Source organism: Pteropus alecto, unplaced genomic scaffold, assembly GCF_000325575.1.
Source record: "Pteropus alecto unplaced genomic scaffold, ASM32557v1 scaffold61, whole genome shotgun sequence".
NCBI classification, from domain to species: domain Eukaryota; kingdom Metazoa; phylum Chordata; class Mammalia; order Chiroptera; family Pteropodidae; genus Pteropus; species Pteropus alecto.
In genome coordinates this window covers 16335896-16351340 of record NW_006434835.1, presented here as the reverse complement: position 1 = coordinate 16351340, position 15445 = coordinate 16335896, and the positions used below count along the sequence as shown (strand labels likewise).

General features: G+C 46.0%; 3 protein-coding genes across 4 annotated transcripts in view; 1 reads left to right on the top strand and 2 right to left on the bottom strand.

Moving 5' to 3' along the window:
• The window catches only part of CAD (carbamoyl-phosphate synthetase 2, aspartate transcarbamylase, and dihydroorotase), a 24400-nt gene extending 13521 nt beyond the window's left edge, over positions 1-10879 (bottom strand). The window contains exons 1-16 of the mRNA XM_006910322.3: positions 10782-10879; positions 9769-10208; positions 9381-9520; positions 7428-7557; positions 6413-6555; positions 6120-6261; positions 5771-5942; positions 5381-5566; positions 5083-5195; positions 4621-4766; positions 4219-4350; positions 3829-4062; positions 3478-3699; positions 3111-3299; positions 2732-2856; positions 2427-2557 (exon numbers count right to left, since the gene is read on the bottom strand). Coding sequence (XP_006910384.1) covers positions 2427-2557; positions 2732-2856; positions 3111-3299; positions 3478-3699; positions 3829-4062; positions 4219-4350; positions 4621-4766; positions 5083-5195; positions 5381-5566; positions 5771-5942; positions 6120-6261; positions 6413-6555; positions 7428-7557; positions 9381-9520; positions 9769-9850 — 2287 coding nt within the window. The 5' untranslated portion in view covers positions 9851-10208; positions 10782-10879. The remainder of the gene's footprint in view (positions 1-2426; positions 2558-2731; positions 2857-3110; positions 3300-3477; positions 3700-3828; positions 4063-4218; positions 4351-4620; positions 4767-5082; positions 5196-5380; positions 5567-5770; positions 5943-6119; positions 6262-6412; positions 6556-7427; positions 7558-9380; positions 9521-9768; positions 10209-10781) is intronic.
• On the bottom strand, positions 10210-14616 carry ATRAID (all-trans retinoic acid induced differentiation factor). The gene is made up of 7 exons (XM_006910321.3): positions 14464-14616; positions 13646-13767; positions 11843-11914; positions 11554-11625; positions 11338-11459; positions 10782-10879; positions 10210-10541 (listed from the first exon to the last, which is right to left on the bottom strand). The coding sequence occupies exons 1-7, from the start codon at positions 14560-14562 to the stop codon at positions 10437-10439; spliced, it is 690 nt and encodes a 229-aa protein (XP_006910383.3). The 5' UTR covers positions 14563-14616; the 3' UTR covers positions 10210-10436.
• A 38-nt stretch (positions 14617-14654) lies between these two features.
• SLC5A6 (solute carrier family 5 member 6) overlaps positions 14655-15445 on the top strand; it is a 17375-nt gene continuing 16584 nt past the window's right edge. The window contains exons 1-2 of one of the 2 annotated variants that reach the window (XM_025045658.1): positions 14655-14942; positions 15342-15409. The gene's annotated coding sequence lies outside the window, so the exon portion shown is untranslated. The remainder of the gene's footprint in view (positions 14943-15341; positions 15410-15445) is intronic. The other variant, XM_025045656.1, reaches the window with a different exon arrangement.

The window sequence follows — 15445 nt, the reverse complement described above, 5'->3', positions numbered from 1 at the left end:
AATGCTCATGGTTTACAGTCAAATGTCCCAGAGGTTCTCAAGACTCATGGTGGTAGGAGTTATGGTGTTTCATTATTAAATCTTTAATTTTCAGCTCTTCTCCCTATGATTTTCAGGTTTTATTAGTGAATATAGAATTAAAATGCCTAAAATGGGTATATGAATATTGGAACATGTTACAGTTTATCACAGTGGCCCAGCCACTGATAGTTATCCACTTAGTTTGCTTTATTCATATTGTGAGGACACCATCTGGAATCTGTCTCATCCCTTAAAACTTTTATCAAAAAGTCTGGATAATGGGAAGATGATACCATTACTCCTTGAATCCACCTAGAGCTAATCGCATTTATAACTATCACTTTATAATACTTCTTCCTGGACTTTTTTCCCAGGTATATTTTATATGTGATTATAGTACACATACAACTTCCACCCTGCTACTCTCTTTGTAAGCATCTTCTCACATTGCTATGTGACCTCTTTACCAGCAGTTTAATTTCTGTATGATTTACCAGAATTTAACTGCTCACTTACTGAAGGACATGTAGCTTTGAAGTGTTCATCATTCTAAGTAAGGCTGTGATGTGTTCTGTGCTTTGGATTACCTTTTTTTTACAGGGTGAGGGGATTATCTTTAGTATAAATTTCCAGAAGTACAGGGGCAATAGGTTCTGACCTCCGTAAGCATTAATTGCTTTACAGAAGTGTGTTTTACGATTCAAAGAATAGGTTTAACCAATCTTCTAAGAAGTATGTATGATCATTTTAAACAATTTTTGCTAATAAGCAAAAATGTTATCTCATTTAACTAGATTTCTATTTACTGATAAGAGGAATCCCAACCCCGTTTGGTTACTAATTTCCTCTTCTGTAAAGTTTTGTTTATGTCCTTTGACAATTTCTCCTAGGGTTTTCAAGTATTTCTTACTGACTGTATTTTTCTGTTTACAATCCTAATATTTCTTCAAAAAAATTTAAAACACCAAGATGTTAATAGTGTTAAGGAAATAGATTGAGTGTTTTGTTTAATTCCTTCATAATGTGGTTATATTACATAAGTTTTTATTTTGGGTAAAAGAAAAACCCAACATACTATTACTTGCATGCCCAGGAAAATTCTGGAATCATATATATGATTAAATTAATATGATTATATATATTGTCTTTGTGTGACAAGATTATAAGTGATTATTATTATTATTATTACAGGTGACTAATGATTATTCATTAGTTAAACTATCTTTTCTATTTCTTGATGATGCATATATCTTAACTTATATAATAAAAGTTACAAAAAGTTACTAAAGATCACATTCCAAAAATACTTGAATATATGTTAAAACTGAAATATCTTATCTAGGAACCAATCTTTGATTGTTCTATTGCCAATCCATTTCTTCTAGCCACAATTCAATTATGGCTTCGTTCCCATGTTTTCATATAATTTTCATATAACAGGAATTCATCTCCAGAAGGAACAACTTGGCAGTCTTATAAGATTTCTAAAAATTCTGAAATAAAATCTGAGCTTAGACTTACTTGTTTAAAGGCTACTATTGCTCTTAATGAAACAAAATGTTTTAGAGAACAGTCTGAGGCAATTAAAAAGGACACTGTAAGGGAGCATATGAATGCAATTCCAGCACACTCCACCACTGCGTGGAGACCGACTGCTGTGCCCATTCAGTGTTCACTACTTACTTTCCTTGTTTTTATGAAAGAGGTCTCTGAAATTCTGCTGATCTTACATATTGCTTTAAAAAAAAATTCATTAGTGACAATGGCAGAAAGTGCTCAGAGACAAGGATATGCTAAGAATGGCTGCCATGGTGCTGGCTTGGATTTAGAAGGGTTCACAGGAAAATAGTAGTCATTGTTTCTCCCAAACATCAGTATTTTTAAACTAGCACAGAAAACAAACCATCACTGTCACTGACAGTTTAAGGGCAGCCCTGGGCAAAATGCCATGAAATGCTGTGGGCAGAGTTTCACAGAACTGGTGTCACTGTAAGAGAGGAACAGCAGCAACCAGGTCTAGTTTTCGGCTCTTGGTCCTGCCCTCTACTTGGCCACAACACTTTCCTTTTGCAGGCACCTCAGCAACTCAATGGTATGAGACAGATGAGATTGTCTGGTGGCTCTCACTGCATCCCAGAGCTTCTGACATGCCATCTGGGAGTGGAGGTGGCATGTGTATTCTGTCATGGAATTCCAGATGCCTTTAATCCCCACCCCTAATAAGGACTATATCTTAGTCTGAAATGTCCCTATTAGCACTGAGAAACTATGTTCCAAGGAGCTGCTAAGATAGGAGCTGAAAGGCCGTGCCGGCGAACTAACTCTATGATATTCTAGATTCTTGGGAAAAGTGGGACCCCGTGGGGTGATCTGGGGAGGGTTCTCCTGGGGTGTGTCTCTCTCACCAACACTCTTCATGCAGCTTCCGATCTTTGTGCTAACGCGGAGGAACTTGCTGAGGTCCCAGCGAGGAATCTTCACCACACAATAATCCAGGCTGGGTTCAAAGGCTGCTGTTCCCCCTGTCACCGAATTCCTGGAAGTCAGCAGGTGGGGGTGCCAAAAGGACAGAGTGGGAAACATAAAGGGTGAGATTCCAGACAGCTCTCTCCATTCCCACATATCCAGGCTAATATCCTTTTCCTACTCCATGAATGTTTTCTTCAGCTCCCCACCCTCTTACCTCCCTGATCTCTCCCCCACCTTGTACCTGAGCTCAGGCAGAGGGATGCCCAAAGCCAGTTTGGCTGCCACATAGGCCAGGGGATAGCCTGTGGCCTTACTGGCCAGGGCGGAGCTACGAGAGAGCCTGGCATTCACCTCGATGATGTAATACTGCAAAGAGAGAGAACAGAGAGTCACTGGGTAACTGGCCTAGAAGGCTCATCTAAGAGAAATCTCAGAAAGGCAAGAAAATAAAGCCCTCTCCAAAGGGATGCACAGCAAATGCCCGCCCCCGCCCACCAGCCCACCACCACCAAAGACAATCCCGGCTTCTACTCCAGTGTTTGCAGGGCCAAAAGGCCTCTTAGCCTTGAAGCTTCAAAATTCTATGGAAGAAATATCAGCTCCAGGACCTAGAGTCTCACCTGTTCAGACTCAGGGTTCAGGGCATACTGTACATTGCATTCCCCAACGATGCCAAGGTGCTGGGTCACCTTGATGGCCGTCTGCCGCAGTAGCTGGTACTCCCTGTCATTCAGTGTCTGGCTTGGAGCCACCACTATAGACTCACCAGTGTGGATGCCCAGTGGGTCCAAGTTCTCCATGTTACACACCTGGGAAGGGAGGGTCTCATGGAGGTGACTGCCAAAGGGAGTCAGGAGGCTATAGCTCAGGGTTGTGTTGCCTCTGGGTCTGAAGGACACTGAACCCTCAAAGATCTCAGCCCTGGCCTCTGCTTTTACAAGAGCTCATACTGCCTAACACTACTCCCGCCCTGCCTCTATCACTTACCGTGACACAGTTGCCATAGGCGTCTCTCACCACCTCATACTCGATCTCCTTCCATCCCTTCAGAGACTTGTCTACCAGCACTTGGCTGGTATGGGCAAAAGCTGGGGCCACCAGAGCAGAGAGCTCCTCCCTGTTAGATGCAAAGCCGGAGCCCAGGCCACCCAGGGCAAAGGCTGCACGCACCAGCACAGGGTACCCCAGTCGCTCAGCGGCTGCCTGGGCCTGTAGTGAGCAGAAGAGATGAACAAACAGGTCAGGCCTTGACTGCCTGCTGAGCAGAGGGTCCTGGGCCCAGAGAAAATAAGATATGAACACCATTCTACCTCCCCGCAACCACCCCGCGAACCTGACCTGTTCAAGGGAATTTGCTGCTTCACTGGGGGCTACGTGCTCTCCAATCTCTGCCATCATGGAGGCAAAGGCACGTCGGTCCTCAGTCAGCTCAATGGTCTCCACAGGTGTGCCCAGGACCCGGACACCATACCGTGCTAGCACTCCAGCCTTGGTCAGCTCCACACCACAGTTCAGAGCTGTTTGGCCTCCAAAAGTCAGCAACACGCCATCTGGGCGCTCATTACGGATCACCTGAGGGAGGAGAGAGGCATAACAGGCATCAGGACCCTGGGTCAGGGGACGGATCAAAGAGGTTTAGAAACCCAAGGCGACCATGGGACCCTCCCCTCACCCACCCACCCACCCACACAGGTCCCCTTCCTCAGCCCCGCCTCAGCCCCATCGTACCTGGGTTACATAGTGAGGTGTTATGGGGAGGAAGTACACCTTGTCGGCCAGCCCCTGGGAGGTCTGCACCGTGGCAATGTTGGGGTTGATGAGCAATGTCTGGATGTTCTCCTCCTTCAGGGCCTTGATCGCCTAGGTGGACAAGGACGGCCTGTCGGCGTCAACTGTAGAAGCAAGGCTGTGGAGTCCCCGGCGGGCATTTCTCTTCCTCTTCTTTCCTCTCTGTACTCTTAGTCCCTAACAACCAACTTCTACTCCTTAGCACCTCACCTTGCTGCACGTTCCCTAGATCTCCTTGTTCATTTCCTCCCTATGACCAGTTCATGCCTCAGCCCTTCTCCTGAAGACTTCGGCCATTCCTGAGGGTCACGCACCCAGAGGCGCAGGATGGACACGACTTACCTGAGAGCCTGAGTAGTCAAACTCCCCAGCCTGGCCAATGGAGAGGCCCCCTGAGCCCAGAATCAGAACCTTCCGTGGTGGTGGAAGCCCAGAGCCTGGGCTGGGAGTCCCAGGTGGACAGAGGCGCTCAACCAGCCGTTCTCGAACTGTGAAGGCAAAGAAAGTCATAAGCTATTAGAGCTGAATGAGACCGCAGAGATCATCTGTATTAACCCTCTCACTTTACAGAAGAATCTAGAATGTCATGCCTCTAATGAGTGGCAGAGTCAGGATTAGAACCCAAGACTCATGACTCAGGAGTTCCTTTCAACAGAAGCATAAACGAACCATCTTGGCTTGGTTGCCCTTCCGCCCCGCCTCCTTAACCTCCCAAGCATGTTTCCTGGGGCATGTGAGTCTTATGCCCATCCCGGAGCCAGCCCTGTTCTTGGTTTTACAACTCAGTTCTACTCAGGTGCTTACCTGTTTGGCCCTCAGGATTCTCAGCTGTGACATCTTTTACAGTTTCCAGAAAGATATCAAAAAGAAGCTCCATGTCTGAAGGGCCAGCGTGGTGCTCTGGGTGAAACTGGACACTGTTGAAGAGATTAGGTCATGAAACCTGTCATCAGCACTGGCCTGGGCACTGGCAGCCTCAGAGGTGGGTAGCGGGATAGATGACTGGGACCCACTATTATGCTTTACTTCTTGGATCTCCAAGTCCCAGGGGGCTTCAAAGCTGTGCACATCCAGTCACTCTGCCAGAATCATCCAGGCTCACCTGAAGAAGGGCAGGCTGTCATGTACAATGCCTTCATTGGAATGATCATTGGCGTTGGTGAAGAGAGGAAACCAGCCTGCTGGCAGTGAGTCTGTTTCCACAGCAAATCCGTGATTCTGGGATGTCAGAAAGCAGCGCCCAGAGCCCACCAGCAAGCATGGCTGGTTATGGCCTCGGTTCCCATATCTAGACATAGAAGCAGCTGAGTCACAGGCCCCTTTCACCTGCCCCCTTCACCAATGAACCAAACCAAGCTCTTATTGAATCTAGGATTTTCACCAGCCCCCACTCTTGTTTCAATACTAATAAACACCAACTCTCTTCCCATTCCCAAGACTCCCCAACCCTCATGTCAGTAGTGTGGACCCTTCTTCTCCCCATAAGTCCCACCTCATCTTGTAAGTCTTGGCCCCAATGGCTAAGGCCAACAGCTGGTGTCCCAGGCAGATCCCAAAGACAGGCCGGGGATTAGGCTCAGATAAGACACGGTTCAGTGAGGATATTACACTCGGATATGAGGCAGGGTCACCAGGGCCATTACTCAGGAAGAGACCCTCATATTCTGGAGTGGGCAGAAAAGATGACATCAAAACCAGTATTCAACTAGAGACACACTTGCAGCCCTTACCGTTAGACTGAAGCCCTAATCTCCATTGTCTTCCCTACAACTCGTGTTGTAGGGACAGATCTCCCACCCATGCCGTCTGTCTGTGGTCACGTACAGACCCCAGCTACTCACCCCGGCTGTCCAACGCATGGTCCCATGGTACCACAGTGACCTCGGCCCCACGCTGGCACAAGCATCGGATCTGATTATACTTGAGGCCACAGTCCAAAGCAAGGATCCGAGGGGTACCCCCTGCATTGACTACCCATGGAGCCTGAGGAACAAAGGACAACAGTTAGTGGCTGTGATTAATAGGTACAGATATGCGCACACCTACCCCCAGTTCTGAGGCCTCTTCTACTTCTCCCTCGAGTGTATGGTGACTGTACTACAGCTTGCAGCACTCTCCCACTCTGCCTCTGTACCTTAATGGAGACCTCTGGCACCAGGGGGCGGGCATTGGGGTCTAAGAATGGCAGGGATGCAGGATCTGTCCCATCTGGAACCAGCTTTCCCAGCAGAGATCCTTGCTCTCGCAACTTCTTAGTCAGCTCTCGAGTGTCCACTCCTGTCAAAAGAGCACACTCTGAAGAGATCACACTCCCCTAACACAGTCATGCATGAGACTTCCAGGAGCACTTCCATTCCAGAGCCCCGAGTCACACACAGCTGTTCTATAGGCATCAAAATCCTAGGCCATCCTGATGGAAGTACACTACTATCAAGGATTCTTGCCAGAAATATCACAGATGAACTGCACCATGACTCTAGATCTGTTTACAGGAAAAGAACACCCTTAATGACACTATAGGAATGTAGTCAACAAAATGCAGACTCTGGGATACTCCAAAGAAAAACGGACCTGTTTTTGTCAAATAGGTTACAAGGCCCATAGATTAAAAAGACATATCAACCAAATGTGATGTATGGATCTTTAGATCCAGATTCAAATAAACAAACAGTAAAAAAAAAAAAAAAAATAGGTAATTGGAAAAACTTTAAACCTTACCTGGATATTTAATGATATTAAGAAATTATTGTTAATTTTTTTAAAGATATGATAATGTTGTTATGGTCATGTTTTAAAAAGGATTCCTTTCTCATAGATATGGAACTACTTATGGGTGAAATGACACAATGTCTGAATTTTGCTTCAAAATAATCTGGGATTATAGCAGTGGTAATGAAATAAATTTAGCCCTGAGTTGATAACTATAGAAGTTGGGAGTTTATTATACTATTCTCTTTTTTTGTATGTTTGAAATTTTCCATGTCAGCAAGAGCTAAATTCCTTGCCTGAGACCCCAATCGAAACCTTTCAAATAAGATACATTCCATCATACACTTGGACTCGAGTCTCAATAGTGCACAGAGATCTGCTCGATTCTTTCCACCCAGGCACCTGTGCTCTGCCCAAACACCCTTGTGCTTGCACCGTACCTTGCAAGCCAGGTATGCCATGCTGCTCCATCCACTCGTGCAGGGTGCGGATGGCGCTCCAGTGGCTGGGCGTGGGGCAGCACTCTCCCACTACCAATCCTGCCACATGGATCCCCGAGGATTCAAACCACTGTCGATGGAAGGAGATCATGAGAAGCCCGTATGCCTCCCTATGTAGTCTATTCCCATTGTCCAGCATGGACCTATACTTCGGCTACACTGAATGACCTGTCATTCCTTAAACACACTAAGCACCTCATGCTTTTGCCCTTTACAAGCAATGCAGTCTCCCATATAAAGCACTGAACACATGGGCCCAGGATGCCTGATTAATCATTAAAAATGACATTTGCCTTCTTTTTCCTTTATCCAAAACTGAGATCGCAAATCCCCTCTTCTGTGAAGTCACCCCAACTTACCCACTGCAGCTTGTGCCTCTTCCTTACAGCTCACCTAAGCTCATTTCCATTGTTCTTGCTATTTATGTGGTAATATGAATGTGTTTATGTGTCTTCCTCAGACAACTATGAACTCCTCAAGAGCAAGGTAACCGATACCTGGTAGCAGTCAACAAACATTGAGTGCTGGGGGAGGGGTAGTGACCATGAAAAAAGACAAGGTCCCTGTGTCACATGTTAATTTGCTACTTAGGGAGCATGAAAATTAATAAGGTAACATGTAAATAAACAAGATCATAATTACAGAGTGTGGTAAAAGCAGTGTAATACAGGTAGGTACACAATTCTTTACTAAATAAAAAGTTTAATAATACTAGGCATGATTATACCCTTCCCTTCACAGAGGATTATCATAAAAAAAAGATAACACAAATTTGTTACCCAGCAGATAAACATTTAATAACTAAAAAGAAAAACAGGTAATTTATGTAGGAGGGAGTGGCATATTTAAATCATATCTGCTTAGTGGTGGAGGATTTAAAGCAAGATGGATATTGAAACTGTTCTTTAGGGATCTGAAGATTAGTGTGGCAGAACCCTCTGTGGCCAGGAGGACTAGTCTGCAGATGGACAAATCTGTGTACAATGCATGTGGCACAAAAGCATCCATGGTAGTCTGGTGGCTCTCTAGGACGCCTTGCTCATCTTGGTTCTGTCAGAGCCTCAATTTTGCAGTTTTATAAAATCAATTTTGTGTGTTTACAGTTGACAAAGCTGAATACTGACGTGTTAACCAAGATACTGCATTAAAAACTAGAATGTGGTGTATTTATAGGTTTGTGATGAAGAATGGTCCTTTCCAGGAATAACAAGTGTGTCCCTTATCTAGAGGTCCCTTTCCCAAGTGTCAGGGTGATTGGGAAGGCAAGTTAAGAATTAAAGGCTCAGTAAGCCTGGATTAAGACAAAACAAGTTTGAGAAATACTGCACCTAGGCTATCATGATTTCTTCTATTAACTTGTGTTGATTTATTTTATTACTTGAACTCTCAGAGTGCAACTTAGTTTTCAAATTCCAGAGGAGGAGGGATAGGGGAAAACTCATTGTGGGAATAAAATGAGTTTTCTTGTCCAGAGGTAAGAACTCTACTGAAAAGTGGTAGAAAATGAATCAAGGTAAGTAAAGTTAGGTTTAGAAGATGATAATCAACTTCACTGGTTTGGTAGGTGAACTGGGAAGGGTGTCCCACTGTCACTGGAAATGTTGTGACCCCAGTTTCTAGTCCCTTTCCCACTAATCTTAAAGCATTACTCCAATCACAGGGCTCTGCTGCTAAAAAATCTTCACTGGTTCCTCACCAGAGCCCAGACTCTGGCTTGGCCTTCAGCACTGTGCCTCTCAAGGTACTTAACAAGCCTTGCACAGTACCTGTTCTATCGCTTTGGTGAGGACGTTCGTTCACTTCAGGATGCCTACCAGAATGTCAGTGTCTTCACTAACAATTAATAATTACTGATTTGAAAAGGATGGTAGAGAAAGCATTGGGTGTGGCTACCTTACTGAGACCGAACTCATCCACTTCATCTGCGGGGATGCCATAGTTGCCGATCAGAGGATATGTCAGCACTAAGATCTGTGCTTTGTAGGAAGGATCAGTGAGGGCCTCGGGGTAGCCGACCATGCCGGTTTGAAATACTGCAAGAAAGAGGCAGGACTCAGGCTCAGGTAGGGCATCCTTTGGAACACTGACCGGCGCGGTGAGAACGCCCCAGAAGAGGTTGCCTTGACAGTGAGGGATCAAAGGGCCTGGGCTGGGTGTATGGGAGCCGAATGGAAGGGAGGGGGTGTGCCAGCGGGAAAATGGCGGGGTTTGGGCAGGGCAGGCTGGGCAAAGAGGGGCAGCAGAGTGGGATGAGGTCGGCAGCCGGCCCGGGCTTGCTTACCCACTTCGCCGGCAGTCGACACAGCGGCCCCAAACGGCTGGCCCCGCAGGACCGACCCATCTTCCAACACCAGGGTCGCCATGGGAACACAGCTCAGAGACGTGGGCAAGCAGAGAAGCTGGAAGCCCAAGTTTCCGCCTATGCTGGAACCACGTGAGAACTGTGCGCCCAAACTCGGCCCACGTGGCTAATAACCGCGCGGGTGCCTGGAGCAAGCACCCGGCGGAAAAGGATGGGAGGCTGCAGACTGCGGCGGCGCGGGCCGCAGACGGCGTGAGGGGCGGGGCCGACACGTAAGGGGCGGGGCCAAGGCGGCGCGGGGGTTGGAGGACCCTGTCTATGCCACGCAAGGCCAGGGGAAACCTGAAAAGAAAGCGGACTTCCCCAAAGCGGTCCTTCCCACCCTAACCAAGAAACACACAAAGCCAGGGCGCCTTTCCCTAAAAGAAAAAAAAAAAAAAAGTTTATTATAGTTAACAGCACAAATGGGAACTGGTACTAGTCCTTTTCTGGACTGGAGTGACGCTCGGCATTGTGCAATTTTCCATCTTCCAATGGCGGCCTCAGCCTTGAGGACGACCCGCTGTCCAATCCGCCTAGGAATCAAATATCCCTGGCTGAGCTAAGATAGATCAGGATATTTAGGTCAGTAGGAAGACCTATTTGGTTCACGAAGCCTTGGCTTTTCGGCGTTGGGTCCCCCAAAGCAAGATGGATATGGATAATGTGGCGGATCCCAGAATCCCGAAGAACATAAGCAGCGGGAACGAGCCCTGTGAATAAAAGACCGAAAAAAAAAAAAAAAAAAGAAAAAGAAAACAAAAAAGTAACACCAAGGGCTACATCCTAACATCCAGTTCTTTCCTGGTATACCTATCCCCTCGTCCAGAGCAATTCTCTCAGTTTCCTTCTCTAGGTGATTTGCATCAGCTCCTGGTCTTACGGCTCTTCTTTCTGAGAGGTTCTTGCTCTATAGATTTCTCTTATACCTAACTAAAGGCCTAATTCCTTACCTGGCGCATACACTTGTAGCCATGGAAGCCATCGGCACAAACACACAGCAAGAGACCTGGACCATCAGGCACACAAGATCCATTCTCAGGACATATTTCTGGAAGCCAGAGAAAAACAGAACATCACTGGACCTCCTTAGGTATGTTTCTCAAATATCTGCTTCAACTTTAGATTCTCTCAATTATTTCTAGGTCAAAGTTAGAGAAAGAAGACTACTGATAATTAGAACGTCATCATCATCATCATCATCAATTTTACAGGTTTTTATTAAAATATAGCTAGCATACAATATCATATTAGTTTTAGGTGTACACCAGTTATTTAAACTTTATATACGTAAAGAAATGATCACCATAAATCCAGTGACCATCTGTCAGTCTCTATCTCAATATTACTGACAATAAAATGTTTTAATATCTTTTCTTTCCAAGGAGTTAAAGCCTCAGAAACCTGAACGAAAGGCGCATAAGCAATTTTACTGTCTTTCTGACTGAAAGGGGAGAATACAAAAGAGAAAAAGGCAGTTCCCAAAAGGGTGGAGATGAGATAGCATACCTGCATCCCTAGTGCTATTACAAAGGTTCCTTTGCCCCAGGCAGGTTTGGTTGTTTGTATACAAGGTGACAGTATTCCAGGCATTTATACCTCCAGGACAGTTGACATCTTGTGGCAGTATCCTGAAAACAACAGTCGTAATATGCAGTCCCAGGTTGCTGAGCTCACAGCACTGCCCCTCTCTGATTCTCTTCCCCACCCCTTACCCTTACTCACAGAGTCTGGAGCTGGGTGAAGCCATGGAAGCTGTCAGACAAGTCATGCTTGAGGGGGTTTGCTTGCAGGTCTCTGAAAAGCACACACTGTTAGCACTGTGCTCTAGGAAAACACCCTAGAACACCCTTCCAGTCACACATTGTCCAGGACTGGTAATCCAGTTCTCATTCTGAGTTATCCAAGTTTAGATTAGTATTCAAATATCATTTTAGGATTCCATCCTCAAAGACTTTCCCATCAACCCTTTGCCATAGTCACCTTTTGGCAGGGAGGATAACTAACCACTTACATGATGATAGCAGTATGTGCCTGAGGAAAATTTAGACCTAGGTCCTTCAGAGAACAGTTTTGGAGATCCAGCCTGATGAAATAAGATAATCAGTGTAACTATGTGTCTCTCCTCTATCCACAATAAGCTAATACAACCCCTTTTCTGCTAATATTAGTTGAACGCAACTGTGTTTAGGGCCACAAACTCGGTGCTGTAGTAGATGTTTTAATTCTATACCATCCAATTTAGTCACCACTAGTTTCATGTAGCTATTTAAATTAATTTAAAATAAAAAAAAATTCAGGCCCTCATTTGTATGAGCTGCATTTCAAGTGTTCAGTAACCATTAACATGTGATCAGTGGCTCTGTACTGGAGAGTACAGATATGGTACATTTGCATCACGGCAGAAAGTTCTTTGCATCTGTGCATATATGGGAAATTTGTTTCTCGTCTAGGTCAGTGAAACTTACATCATGATATGATTCTCAGATCCACAAAGGACCTTCAAATGAAAAAAAATGCAAATCATATAAATGAAAGCTTTTTCCAAGTGCATTTTCTATCACAGATTGGATGTAAAGTAATGAATATTAAAGACCACGCCACATTATTTTTTTCTTCAGTATCTACTGCTGTCTGTCCTTTTATTCTACAAGTATTTACTGAATGCCTACTAACTGCAAAAATTTGGAGAATAAAAAACCCCTCAACATCTTAGCTTTCCAATGGCTTACAATGTAGTAGGGGAACAAGGCCACCACGAAAAATAAAAACAATATAAACGTTAAATTACAATATGAAAGAAATCACAGGACAGTATATAAATTTGAGTGGTATAATCACTAAGGATAAGTGAAAGTAAAAAAATTAAAAATATTACTCTGATATTTAGTAGTAGGAGGAATTCATAAAAGATGTTGAAATTAAAGGATGGATATGTACTACTTTGGTGGGGGAAGGCGATTTCAGGTAAGGAGAGGAGCCTGAACAAAGAAATAAAGGTACAAAGCTTTTGGAGGTAGGCCAAAGCCAGACCTTCATGAAGGGTTTGAGTGGACAAATAATTGGAAATCTAATTTTCAAGCCAGAGAGTGATAATGGGAAAATTTTGTTTTTCAGAAAGTTTAACACAGAGATGTACTTAGGTAGATTGGGGAAAGAGGAAAATGGAAATAAGACATTTGACATTTTGAGTTTGAAGTGAGGGTATTACTCAAGAGGAAATGTTGAACAGGAAGCCAGAGGTACCCACAGTTACCTGGGGTTTGGAGAGAGATCAAAGGATACTAAAAGAGATCTAGTTTTGGGAGATACCTGCACAGTGGTTACAGTTGAAGCTATAAGAATAGGTGGATTCTCAAGAGTGTAAAGGGAGAAAATGCAGGGACTAACCTGCATAAGGGGGCAGGAAGAAGAATTTGTTCAAAGATGAACATGAATTAATCAGAAGGAAGAAAACCATATTAGTACTGTCTTAGAGGTTAAGCAGCTCATTTCATGAAGACACACAGTAAATAATCCAAAGAATTAAACAAAAGGAGTTAAACAAAAGAACAAAGCTTTTTTTTAAAAACAAAGCTATAAAAGCCTTTTTTTTTAAACAGGCAAAAATTATGACTTTTATGCAGTTTCAACCAGGAATAACCACAAGATTATTTACCTAGCCAAAAATGCTCTAACAGATTTAAAAGTCTGCAAATCATCATTTAGATGCCTCCAAAATAGGCACAAATATTTATCCCAAAAGCCAACCAGGCAAGCCTTGAGGAATCTAACTTGGGAACATTTTTCCATTATCCATGGATGTCTTCTCCCTCACCCCAGAATGGTGCCCTTCTGATTCAGGCAGCAGCGGGCGTGCAACATTAGCTCTGGTGTCTGCTTACAATAAAGGGCCACTTTTGACAAATTTTGCACACTCCCTGGACACTGGATGCATATCTGCAGAAGAGAGAAAACTATTAGGATTCCAGAAAGCCAAGACCAGAACAAACAGGGATCAAAAGTTAACTGCCAGTATTCCTCTCCAGAATTCCTTTAACATAGAGCAAGAAAGTGTCCTACTTTTCTATCAGGTTTGACTAGGACATGCATTTTTTTCCCCCTAGAACCAGGTGCCCAATCAGAGCACCAGACTTTCTGCAACCAGACCTTACCCAGAGAAGGCGCTCATCTTTGAGGATCACTGTTTGAACATATTTATTATGTCCTCTCCAGGGACTTCTCAACTTAGCCCCGGTGTGACTGGGTGTAAAAAGGACTGCAGGTACACAAAGAACTCATCAAGCATTACAGAAAGTACAGTCCTATCACCGCACGATATGCGACATTTGTGCGTGGAGAGCCAGCAGAAGAGCCAGAGGACTCGTCTGTACAAAGAACAATTTAATATTATTCAAAGATAAAGGAGAGAGAAGGTCAAAGTTCAAAGGCTTTTGGACGTAGGCAATGCGAGGGCGCTGGGAAAACTGTGCAGCCTGAGTAATCAGGAGCGGGAGCCGCCTGCGCTACCGCTGGGGAGGCCTCAGGGTCGCAATCAGAGCTGCCGGCCCGCAGAAGAGAGCCGAGGGCGAGCGAGCGCGACACACGGCTGGCCAGCAGCTCTGCTTCAATCCAACCTCTAACTTGCTTCTATACCTCGGGTATCGCCAGAGCCCTTTCCACGCCCAGAGCGAGGAGCAGGGCCGCAGCCCAAGGTACCGGGATCGAAGGACTGCCAGGCCCGCAAGGGAACATTTTCTCCCTTCCTTCGTCCTTCTCAGCAGCTCGCGAGACTTGAGTATGTGGCTCCGCCCCACTCCCGGGGGGTGGAGTAGCGCTGAGGGCCAGTAGGCCTGGGGCGGGCTGGGGGTAGGGGCAGCTCGCGGAGGTCAGCGCTCCTCTTCCACTCCCTCTACTTTTCCCCCTTTGAAGGCCTCCCTGACGCCGCTCTTTCACCCCTTCGGCCCTCGCGCCCAGACGCCGAGGTCGCGTCTCCGCAGTGTCTCGGTGCCACTCCATCTGCTCTCAGTAAACATGGCGGGGCGGGCAGGGGACAGGTCCCGCTGTCACCCGGCCCACGTGTTGCGGGCCGGGTTCTTCAGTCGAAGCCAGACCCACACGTGGAGACCCGGCAGGTGGGCCGGACGGGGGCGGGCCGGACGGGTGTGGGCCAGTACAAAGAAGATCCCAAGAACGCTTCAGAGCTGGAAAGAGGGAAGAGGGGAAGAGGGGAAGAGGGGCGGGGCGAGCCGGTCGCCGGCTTGGGGGCCCGGGAAAATTTTAGATGCGGGTGGCGAGGTGGCAGTACTGTTCGCGTGTGGAAGGAAGGTGGGAAGCCAGGAAATAGAGTAAGGATAATGTAGGAGTGGAGGGCATAGGGCAAACCCAGCGGGAGGGAGACGAGCCTGGGGACGCCCTGAGCACCCTGTCACCTTCACCGCTGTCCTGAGACCACGCGGCGTCCGGAGTCTGGCGAGGAGGTAGGCGAGGGGGTAGATGCTTCCCTAACTCATTCATTTCCTTTGCCTTCCCAGAAAAAGGGAGTGATACTGATCTCGGGAAGAACGACGGGGATCTTCTTAGCTTTGGCTGAGCCACGGAGGTAAGGGGAAGGCGAGCGCTGTCCCAGGGTGGCCCG

Bases quoted from the DNA above. Each gene is read 5' to 3' on its own strand.
- ATRAID (XM_006910321.3), bottom strand. From the start codon at position 14,562: ATGTTCCCTTGCGGGCCTGGCAGTCCTTCGATCCCGGTACCTTGGGCT. The intron at 11,915-13,645 runs GTGAGGGAGAAG...TTATTTCATCAG, and splicing joins CAGAAGGGCACCATTCTGGG to GCTGGATCTCCAAAACTGTT. The intron at 11,460-11,553 runs GTGAGTAAGGGT...TGTTGTTTTCAG, and splicing joins TTCACCCAGCTCCAGACTCT to GATACTGCCACAAGATGTCA.